The 12,173-nt window shown below is 36.7% G+C and overlaps 1 protein-coding gene across 3 annotated transcripts in view; it reads left to right on the plus strand.

The window, feature by feature from the left end:
* FOLH1 (folate hydrolase 1) overlaps positions 1-6,744 on the plus strand; it is a 65,634-nt gene extending 58,890 nt beyond the window's left edge. For 2 of the 3 annotated variants that reach the window (XM_077867385.1, XM_077867386.1), the window contains 2 exons: positions 4,011-4,103; positions 5,843-6,744. In XM_077867385.1, coding sequence (XP_077723511.1) covers positions 4,011-4,103; positions 5,843-6,032 — 283 coding nt within the window. In that variant the 3' untranslated portion in view covers positions 6,033-6,744. The remainder of the gene's footprint in view (positions 1-4,010; positions 4,104-5,842) is intronic. The other variant, XR_013362384.1, reaches the window with a different exon arrangement.
* Positions 6,745-12,173: the final 5,429 nt, after the last annotated feature.

Below are 12,173 nucleotides of genomic sequence, written 5' to 3' on the forward strand. Positions count from 1 at the left end.
AAGCACTTAGGATTAATTCTATGTGAAATCACAGAAGTGAACATAATTGGAATAAAATTTTAAGATGGGAGAAAAATAATGTGAGGATATTAAGGACTTTTTTAAAAATAGAAGTTTAAGAGTGAACATCTACTCTATATTAAGACTATTATTATATTACAAATATCAAATTTATGGGGACTGGTGCAAAAATACATAGAAAGATAAGAGCAGACAGTCCAAAAATAGATGAGTGTCATATAAGAATGTTTTTGTGTAAAAAAGTGTATTTGTAATGAAGGGTATATAAAAATAAATTAAAATAATAATAATAAATGGGGGAAGAAAGACATATTCAACAATAATGTTGTATAAGCTCTTGTAGCAACTGATAAGAAAGTGAGTTTAGAACCTCACATCAAATTGCATGCAATGTAAGCAATGGGTATAGAATTCATTACTAAAAGTTGAAATTTCTTAGAAGTGAAATTCCCAGTTTGGAAGCAACAGGGAAATGAGAAAGCAGGCAAGTTTGAGAACACAGAAATGATTACTAATATGATTGTTGATCATCAAAAGCAAAGATAGAAGTCTAGGAAACCTCTTTTCCAGCAAATATGGAAAAGGAGTAACATAAACATCATAAAAATAATATTTGAAAATTGGTAAGAAAATCCAGAAGAGCAAAGCTGAAAATGTTGGCAATAGGCAAGACAATTCAAAAAGAAGACTCTATCTGTACAGAAATAAGTATGAAAAATATTCAAATTCACTAATTTAAAAATAACATTATACTATTTTCATATCAACTTAGTAATGATTTAAAACTTGGGGGGGAATCCCTGTGTGGCGCAGCGGTTTAGCACCTGCCTTTGGCCCAGGGCGCGATCCTGGAGACCCGGGATCAAATTCCATGTCGGGCTCCTGGTGCATGGAGCCTGCTTCTCCCTCTGCCTGTGACTCTGCCTCTCTCTTTCTCTCTCTCTCTCTCTCTCTCTCTCTGTGTGACTATCATAAATAAATAGAAATTAAAAAAAACTGGTAAAACTTGGTTGTACACATTCTGCCAGATGGTGCAGTGGAGCAGATGCTCTCACACTTTTCTGATAGCATTGTGTATTGTTGTAAAAACCTTTTTGAAAATATTAAGTAAATAAAAATAAAAAATAAAACCCCTTTTGAGAAGTATAAATACATACTGGTAAAGTTTCAAGAGTAATTTACAGAGTTCTTAGGCTTTGCCATAGTATTTACATTTCTTGAACTTTTTCTTCAGGAAAGAGTTTCAAGTTTGGAAAGAAAAAAAGAGCTTCTCATAGAAAGATACAAATTATAATACCAAACAATTCAAGGGGCTCTTGGGGACACAGTTGGTTAAACATTTGACTCTTGATTTTGGATCAGGTCATGATCTCAGTGTTGTGAGATTGAGCCCCACATCAGACTCCATGAAGCCTGCTTAAAACTCTCTCTCTCCCTTTCCTTCCTTGAGTATTTCTGTATTTGTCTTATCCTCTCTAAATAATAGTTGAAGTATAGTTTGTGTCTCTACACCATTTATAAACTCTGAAACACCTGCAGCAATGCATTGCATATGATAATAGTAAATAGTGATAATGATAATAGTAAATGCTGGCTAAAGTAAATTAAGTAAATTAAACTGGATGTTTAATTGTAAACTGCATGTCTCAACTCAAACTTTTAAATCTGAGGAAGAGGGGATCCCTGGGTGGCTCAGAGGTTTAGCGCCTGCCTTTGGCCCAGGGTGTGATCCTGGAGACCTGGGATCCAGTCCCACATCGGGCTCCCTGCATGGAGCCTGCTTCTCCCTCTGCCTGTGTCTCTGCCTCTCTCTCTCTATGTCTATCATGAATAAATAAAAAAATCTTAAAAAAAATAAATCTGAAGAAGAGACATTTCTGTGCTTCTACTCTGTTGAATCAATCTCTAGATCTTTCAAAGGGTAAAAAGTGTTGTCTCCTTGGTACCTTCAAGTATTTGAATACATGAAGACTTCAATGTCTTTCACTCGCTCTAGGGAGGCTTCTGGAATAAAAAGATCCCCTTAACTCTGATGTTCTGAGCATTTACCTCCCAGGGCTACTTCAAATTAAGCTGTGCTTTCTACAAGAAACATTATGTTTTTTATTAGTAACCACAAAAGCAGAAATCCACAGATGGAGAGATGTGTATGTGTATGTCCACATGAATTTTGTTGATGTAATATGTCATGAATTTGGTTCAGAAATTACTGAAATTATGTTTTATGCAACTGTCTCTTCTGTCAGTTTATATGAACTGCTCACAGGTAAAATCTACATGGAGTTTATTTACCTTGCTACTCATCACAAAACCTGAGTTCTTTTTTTTTTTTTAAAGATTTTATTTATTTATTCATGAAAGACACAGAGAGAAAGAGGCAGAGACAAGGCAGAGAAAGAATCAGGCTCCACACAGGGAGTCTGATATGGGACTTGATCCCAGGACTGCGGGATCACTCCCTGAGCGGAAGGCAGGTTCTCAGCCGCTGAGCCACCCAGTTGTCCCACAAAACTTGAGTTCTTGATATTGAATAAATGAATGTTGAAGATAGCTTAAATTCAAATTATAGGGCTTTTAGTTATTTTTTTTTCCTTTTGTCAACATAGTGTAGTTGAAAGAATAGTATTGAGCTTCTATTTCATTCTAAAAGTTTCCAGCTGTGAACCTGGGCAAGTTGTTTAACTGCTGAGTCTTAGCTATCTTACCTATGGAGTGGGGTTCTTGTCCTGCCCAACTTGCAGGATTGCTCTGAAGATTAGAGAAAATGTTACATAACCATTTGGAGTGTCTGGGTGGCTCAGTCACTTGAGTGTCTGATTTGATTTCTGGCTCAGGGCATGATCTCAAGTGAGTTGGGCTCTGCACAGAGTCTGCTTAAGATTCTCTCTCTTCCTCTCTGTCTGCCTCTACCCTGACTCCAGTGCATATGCTACCTATAAATAAATAAATAAATAAATAAATAAATAAATAAATAAATAAATAAAATCTTTTTAAAAATTATATAATCCTCAGTATAATAATTGGCAACTAGCAGTCAATCAGTTGCTAAATATAGACTAAAATATAACAAAATTAAGAGATAATTGAATTATTAAATATAGCGATTTGTTGTTCCTTATTGTTTAACAGTTCTCATTAGTTAAGTTATAACAGAATCAATATGTTGAATTTAATAACTCATTGTTAAAAAAATAACTCATTGTTGAATTATTCAAGATGATAAATGTTCAATGATATAAAATCATTCTTATTACAATAATATATTCCCCCCCTTTGGAATGTGAACTTTGTGAAAGCAGGAGGTATCTGATAATTGATAAAAGCAGGCATTCAAATCTTATTAAAAGGATAAATATCAGAAAGGGAGACAGAACGTAAAGACTGCTAACTCTGGGAAACGAACTAGGGGTGGTGGAAGGGGAGGAGGGCGGGGGGTGGGAATGAATGGGTGACGGGCACTGGGGGTTATTCTGTATGTTAGTAAATTGAACACCAATAAAAAATAAATTTAAAAAAAGGATAAAGTAAACACCATTTCTTGTATTCATGATAGTTTATCTTTAATAATAATAAAACATTGGCTATCATTTGGTAAATATGTATAATTTTCCAGGAATCCTACTAACCATTAATAGACTATCCCATTCAATGTTGAAATGACTTCTTTGAGTAGATTGTTAGGATACCTAAGATGGAAAACATCTTGCCTGTATTTAAATACCTGGGTTTGTCAATTATTATTATTTCAAAGTAAATAAAAATTACTGCTGTCTTTTTCAACTGGCACATAAAAGTTTATGTGGTTTTATAAGCCTCAGCAGAAGAGTATTTTATAGGATTTAAAAAATAGCCATGTACACTATTCTTAATTTGCATATCAGAGGGATTTAAGATATATTAGTTATCTTTAGCTTTGTTGTGAATTTTTAGTTTGCTGTATACTGCACATAGTCTCATGTAGTGACAGCGGTATTTGTTTTCTTGTTTAGCCCAATATTATTAAGAATTATGAATGATCAACTGATGTTTTTGGAACGAGCATTTATTGATCCTTTAGGATTACCAGACCGGCCTTTCTATAGGTAAGGATACAAATATGACTCTTGACTCTTGATTATATCTTTTTTTTTTTCTTATTTTTTTAACACTGTGGAAAAAATAGCTGATTTCTTATAAGCAAATGGAAATTTCAATATATGTAGCAAATGATATATTATTTTTACATATTTTCTTTTTAATGTCTTTTTTTACTCCTGATTATAAAACAATATATGTTCATTGTAGGAAATTTAGAAGATCCAAAGTCACAAGTAGAAAATAAAAATTACCCGATTCCCTCAGTTAATTATAAAATCATGCTTATATTTGGTTCATATAATTTTAGCTCCTCCCTCATTTTAAATATGTCTGTGTTTATATATATACACGTAAGACATAATACATGTATTTAAAATGTATGAAATATGTATTTATGTACTCAATATTCACATTTTTTCTAATTTTTGACAACTGTAAATATTTTTGATAAATATCAGTGATGAACATTAGATTGATCTTACTAAGAATTGCAGGACGAATTAGATCAGTGACTAGCAAGAAATGGCCCCGTCTTTCTGTCTATGGATTATCAAAGGATCAGAATTAGGAGTAAGGACATCATTCAAACATGGTGACTGGTTTCCCAATGGCAGCATGATTGTGCTTCCTTCCTTCTTTATCTCTTTGCTTGGGAGCATATCCTTCCCTTTATGGGCTATGACATGAATTGACTTAGGTCTTTCAATAAAACATCACCACCTAGGCCATGTTACACTTTCAAAGTTGCTTTTAATGATTATTCATGCTTTATGCTAGGCATTCTAACATGCTAGAGTGTCTTCTTTTTTATTTTTTATTTTTATTTATTTTTTTTAATTTTTATTGATTTATGATAGTCACACCCACACACACACAGAGGCAGAGACATAGGCAGAGGGAGAAGCAGGCTCCATGCACCAGGAGCCCGACGTGGGACTCGATCCAGGGTCTCCAGGATCCCGCCCTGGGCCAAAGGCAGGCGCTAAACCGCTGCGCCACCCAGGGTTCCCTGTGTCTTCTTTTTTAAAGAGAAAATCATAATAGTAGGTTGGCAGATCAGAAATGGGACTTTAATAATCACAACTGTGCTACATTTCAGGAATAGTGAAAAGACAGTACTTATTTGCAATGTAGCTTAGGACTGATCACTTAATCTCATAGATCTCAATTTCTTCCTTTTTGAAATGCTAGTATCAACTTTGTAGAGTTGGGGTTTTTTAATATTTATTTATTTTAGAGAGAGAGAGTGGGCAAGCACGGGCAAGTGGGAGGAGGGGCAGAAGGATAGGGAGAGAGAGGCAATAGAAGCAAACTCCTCACTGAGCATGGAACCAAGACTGGATCCCAAGACCCTGAGATCATGACCTGAGCTGAAGCTAAGAGTCGAGTCAGAGGCTTAACCGGCTCAGCCATCTAAGCTCCCCTGTAGAGTTCATTTTTAAGAATTAGAAAAATTCTAGGCAAATCATTTAATTGTAAGCATGATCCATAGTAGATACAAGTGATTGGGGCTCCCATTGTTATTCTTGTTGCACTGAACCACTTAAGTCAAAACATAATTGATTAATGTATACTTCATAGATTGGTCTTTGGAGGTGATTAAACTTGAAAGTTTAGCTGACAAGTGGCTTATTCAAATCATAAAAATAGAATTATGCACTCCAGGATATGCAGAGTGCTCCTGTTTTTCTCTTGTATGTATCATGTGGACAACCCATGGACAGTGAACTGTTTTTATCAACAGGCACATCATCTATGCTCCAAGCAGCCACAACAAGTATGCAGGGGAGTCATTCCCAGGAATTTACGATGCTCTGTTTGATATTGAAAGCAAAGTGGATCCTTCCAAGGCCTGGGGAGAAGTGAAGAGACAGATCTCAATTGCAGCCTTTACTGTGCAGGCTGCAGCCGGGACTCTGAGGGAAGTAGCCTAAGGTGGTTCTTCTGAGAACTCATATTAAATAGGGATGGTCTGTCACTCAGAATCATGAAAGCTGTATTCTAAAAAATAAACTAAAAAATAAAGCTAATATACACACATCTTCACATTCTGTCTTCTCCCTATGAATCAAAAAAGAAAGATGGACAATTTTTTATTCTATAATTATAGAAGGTTATTCTGAATTTGAACTAAGTTAAAAGTAAGACAAACATCTACTATATTAAAAATCCTATGTGACATTATAGGGAATCAAGTCTAACTCAGCACTCATGTCAGCCCTCCTGGCCACCCAGGGCTAAGAGATCACTATCTTAGTGTACTAGTTGAGCTACTCTGGTCTAATCACCCTGCTGGTAAACATAGTCACTCTGTACCATAAAGGATTTTTACTTTTATTAAATTAGCAAATACCCTATTTATATCAAAGGTATATGTAACATATGTACAGTAAAAAAGAATAAAGAAATGAACATTTGTAGAACTGCCCCCCACAAATAACCAGATTAAGAAAAGGAACATTACCGGTATCTTTAAATCCCCCATGTACCACTGACCAGTGTGCCTCCACCTTCAGCCAGAGGTACTTTTTTGAATCTCTTGTGAATCTTTTCTCTTATAGTTGTTCTACACATGGCTATATTTCTTACGTGTTTTTGGCTTTGTGTGTTTTTTAACTATTTATAAATAAAATCACACTGTATATATTTTCTAAGAATTGATTTTTTTTCACTCACCTTTGAAGGTGCATCCATGTGTCATTATGGCTGTGGTTCACTAGAGTTCACTGATTTTGAGCAATTCACTTGCATGAATATAACATTTATTGGTCAGGGTCCAGTTAAGACAGGGAAACCACACAGCAGCATAAACAGGGAAAGTTAATATAAAGAATGATTAGATATAATAGCATTGCAATAATGAGATACTGCCTAGTAAAAGGTAAAGAGAACTCTAGAGCATGTAAGTATGGAAGTATAGCAGATACAAGGAGCAGTCACTATAGGTAGGGCTGAGAAGAATTTCAGCAGCCAGTGAAGAATCTCCCCCACACTATGGGACTTACAGAACAACAGAGAAGGCACTGCAGTGCTGCGCTAGCAGAACTTGCAAAACTCCCCAGAGCCCTGTACTCTAGGCCACTGTGGGAAGCTGATTAGGGGAAACTGCCTTGCCAGAGGCACTCTGTCATCCCACCAACCAAGGGCCATGTTCAAAGAATCTCTCGGTTACGGACTTCTGACTACCATGAACTGCAAGAAGCCAACTGCTCCAACAGTAGCCTGCACTGCAGGAGGGGAGCACTCCGGTATGGGGGCACTGCGGGATGAGAGCACTACAGGATGGGGACACTGCAGCATTAGAGCCCTGCAGGATGAGAGCACTGCGGGATGGGAGCACTGCATGAACCAGGAAGGATAACCCCTTCTTGCAATGTGTCTGCAATGCCTTCTACTCACAAAGTTTAACATCATGCCTCTTGGCAAAGAAATTTTCAAACAGTCCAGATATATATACAAAGCACAGCAACGAAGAGTAAATTTGGAGCAGAAAAGCAATGAATTGGACAGCTGGCACAACACAATGCATTTATTCCTTTTTTCTGCTGGTGGGAGTTTGGCGTGTTTTCTGTCTTTTGCTCCTATCAACATGTCTCTCTCACTGCAAATATTCAGGTTATTCTCTTTTCTGGTGGCATCTTCCTAAAAATGAAATGTCTGGGTTGTAAAGTGTGTACATCTTCAATTTTCCTGAGCAAAACTGTTACAAAGTGGTTTTATTCACTTATATTCCCAATGCAAAGAAATCATGTTATACAAAAGAACAGGGATAAGAAGAAAATTGGCAGATTAGAGAAATGCAAAGAATTTAGTGTTGCCAGAATCCAAGGAATGTGTGGGAGGACAATCTATATGTTTAGCATCAGATCATGTAAGGTTTGGGAAGATGACACTAAGGAGTGTGACTCTTCCTGTATAAAAAGCCATGTAGTAAAGTCAAGCAGCTTAGACATATGGTAAGATTTACATTTTATGGAAGCAGTCTGGCCTAGGCATAGATGATCGGAAGGGTATTAACCCGACAAGAAATCGCAACCTGAATTTTTTCTCATAACACCTGTGTCATGCAGGCCTTTACCCTCAGAAATGACAAGACTTTCCTCTTATCTTTCACATTTCGTTGCTTCTGCAAAGTCTTTCTGGGATGTTTGCCCATTCCCTTATCTTAACCTCTACCAATACTTGTGAAAAGTCTTGATCATTATTGTGGCTCCAGCGTCTCTCTCCTAGGATCCGGAGTCTGCAGCAACCACTCATTTGTGAAGAGCCAGTAGCATGCGTATGGAACTGTGTCTGGGAGATGATGTGTTTGGCAAGTGGAATGTCTGGGCAGTGATGTGCTCAGCACTAGTATTTCAGCAATGCCTTGTAATGGGACTTGATCGAGCATACTAACAGGCTTTAACTGATGACAGAGATAGTTGGACAACACTGTAGGTGATTCATGGGACTTGGGACAAGGCGAACATTCTCATTTAAAAAAGTGGATAAAACCCCACTCCATACTGGAAAGTTTTGTGAACTTTCAGTCTAATTATAAATACGCATTAAGCATTCCCCCAAAAACATTTTGTTTAATTGCATGACTTAATAACATATTTTGGCAATACATTTGATGTAATTGTCATTCACAAGAGATCATACAGTAACGGGACACCTGGGTGGCTTAGAGGGTTAAGCATCTGCCTTAGGCTCAGGTCATGATCCCAGAGTCCTGGGATGGAGCCACACATCAGGCTCCCTGCTCAGCAGGGAGTCTGCTGCTTCCTCTCCCTCTGCCCCTCCCCCACTCATGCTCTATCACTCTCTCTCTTCAAATAAATAAAATCTTTTTAAAAAAAAGTGTGTGCAAGAGGTCATGCAGTGATAGTCTGAAACACAGCTATGGGAGACAGACTGCCAGGTTCAAACCCTGCTCCTTTCACTTGGATGACTATGGGCAAATTATTAAGGCTCTCTTTAGCTTCTTAATCTATAGAATGGATATTAAACAGTATTTGATAAGGTTTCTGTAAGTCCTAAAAGAGCTAATACACACAAAGCACTTAGAAGAGTGTCCAGCATATAATTACTAATCAATACATGTTTAATATTGTCATTTGAGTGATAGGGCATTTCTTAATATGGTAACGAGTATCATTTTTTTTTCTTTTCTGCATGATGATATAGTTGAATTAGATACCTATTATAGCTTCCAGACCTAAAATTTTATTTTATTTTATTTATTTTTTAATTTTTTTTAAATTTTTATTTATGATAGTCACACAGGGAGAGAGAGAGAGGCAGAGACACAGGCAGAGGGAGAAGCAGGCTCCATGCACCGGGAGCCCGACGTGGGATTCGATCCAGGGTCTCCTGGATCGCGTCCTGGGCCAAAGGCAGGCGCCAAACCGCTGCGCCACCCAGGGATCCCCAGACCTAAAATTTTAAATTATTGTTTGTTCTTTTATATGCATATTTTCATTTGCTTTTTTTTTTTCTATCTAGAAGGTTGTAAGATGTGTCTCTCCAGATTGCAGTTACATATTTGTTGTTGGCTGTAGTTTAAAAATGAGGTGAATTAACTAGTTTTGTGCACAGGAAATACACCAAATAAATTTTACATCCATCTAGATATTTAATAACGATTAAGTAAAATCATTTACATAGCTGTAATGGCATGAAAATGATAAAGATGCTGTTTATATTTTGGACAGCAATTTCATAATTATACTAAGGCCAAATTTAGCTGTTTTATGAAATTGGAAAGACAATGCATGAACTTTAAAGATGAACTGAGTTCCATGGACTTCCTCAAATCTTTGTTTCTTATTAATCTCTTGGGACAACTTCAGAACCATAATGGGTTCCATATCAACCAAAGGCAGGAAGGATGGCTACAGGCTGTCTGCTTTGTAGTTAGATGAGAAAGATGTATGGGTAAGTGGTTTTATAGCTCAAAAAAGAATATCAAATTAGAATAATAAATAGAAAAATAAGTCAATATGTATACTAAAGTTACTTTTTAAAAAAAGATTTTATTTATTTGAGAGGAAGAGAGAGTAAGAGAGACAGTATGAACAAGGTGGGGGACAGAGGGAGAAGGAGAAGTAAACTCCCCACTGAGGAAGGAGCTCATTGGCAGGGCTTGATCCAGGGCTGTATACCAGGACCCTGGGACCATGACCCAAGCTGAAGGCAGACACTTAACCAACTGAGCCACCCAGGCACCCCTAAAGGTACTTTTCTAGTCTCAGGGATAGTACTCTATATTTCTGTCTTACTCTATGGGCTACATTGATCCACAGATTTAATGACTTATATGTTCATCTGATAGGAAAATTTATAAAACATACATTGCTTTGGGAAACTGAAAAGATTATAAAGTCCAATAGAGATGGAATTTCATCTGATTATTAGGGCTTATTATTATGATTTCTCATATTTCAATTCATACACTCTCCACTACATTTACTTGAGTAAATCAAATATTTCAATACATAAGTTGGGGATTTTAATAAAAAAATCAAATTCAATGCCAAATAGTGAAATTTTCAAATAATTTAAATTCACTTTGTATTCAATCAAAACAAATTTATATTTTAATCAAAGAATTTAAATTCAGTTCAACTTATATTCATCCCAGAATATATTCAAATGCCAAAATAAAATCAGATGAAATAAGCAATTAAATATGGGGAATACAACCATAAAATCAGAATGAAATGAGAGTATGTTTTAATGTCTAAATGGATAGGATCAACTATACTTAAAAAGTGGGGGGGATGGAATCAAATGATCTGTAAACAAAATGGAAACACCATATTGGAAAAATATCTGCAATGACTATAACAAAATGTTACCATACTTAACTTATAGGCTCTTTGAAATCAATAATTTCATTATTAATAACTAATCTCCACTTTTCTCCCTGAGGGCTGTGTGTATGTGCATACTCAGGTTAGGAGAAAGAAAATAAAAGAATAAGGATTAGAACATAAAACCAAGGCACAAAGTAGTATGAGTATGCATACCTAAACAGCAGGGGTCTTCACCTCTACCTCTTTTGAAGGTCAGCCACGACCTTAAGATAAACATAAATCTGTTGCTCAGGAGAAGTGAACTGGGCGACAAAATGGCAAGCTGAAATGCAGTGCCAAGAGGATTACTCAAGAAGAATAAATTAAGAGAACGTGACGAGGAGGTACAGAAAAAGTTAATCTGTATAATGTATTGCACCAGAGTTGAAAGAGCCCCTAAACCAGTAGACATACTTCTCAATGGACCTATTTCTTCAAGAATGCTTCGAGTCTTTCTCGTTTTTCATAGTAATGCGAGTTGTAGATAATGCTCCAGAGAAGTTCATTAGCCTACTACCAACTTTTGATCTATAAATTCATTTTGCTCAGTGATTTGGGAATTTATCTAAGTCGCTACAACTAATTTATACTTTGGAATACTGACCCAGTGATTTATAGCCTTTTTTTACAGCTTCATACCTATATAACTCAGTCCCCATAGATAGTTCTGCTCTTGAGTGGTAAATTTATCTTAAAAGTCATTCAAACTGTTCTTTGGTTTGTAAAACTTTTAACTTTAAAAAAGCTCACAAACAAAAAGTAGTTCTTTATAAGAAAACATATATACCAAATGCTTATAAACTTCCTCAGGCTAAAGGACACATTTCTTTTTTTTTTTTTTTTTTTTAAGATTTTATTTATTTATTTGGCAGAGAGAGAGTGTGGAGAGAGCATAAGTAGGGGGTGGAGCAGAAGGAGAGGGAAAAGCAAGCTCCTCACTGAGCAGGGAGCCTGCTGACAGGGCTTGATCCAATGCTGGATCATGATCTGAACAGAAGGCAGATGCTTAACTGGCTGAGCCATCCAGGCACCCCGAAAGGACAGATTTCTTTTAAGTTTTTTTTTTTTTTTTTTTAAATTTATGATAGTCACAGAGAGAGAGAGAGAGAGGCAGAGACACAGGCAGAGGGAGAAGCAGGCTCCATGCACCGGGAGCCCGATGTGGGACTCGATCCCAGGTCTCCAGGATCGCGCCCTCGGCCAAAGGCAGGCGCCAAACCGCTGCGCCACCCAGGG

The sequence above is a fragment of the Canis aureus genome, chromosome 23 (assembly GCF_053574225.1).
Source record: "Canis aureus isolate CA01 chromosome 23, VMU_Caureus_v.1.0, whole genome shotgun sequence".
Classification (NCBI taxonomy): Eukaryota; Metazoa; Chordata; class Mammalia; order Carnivora; family Canidae; genus Canis; species Canis aureus.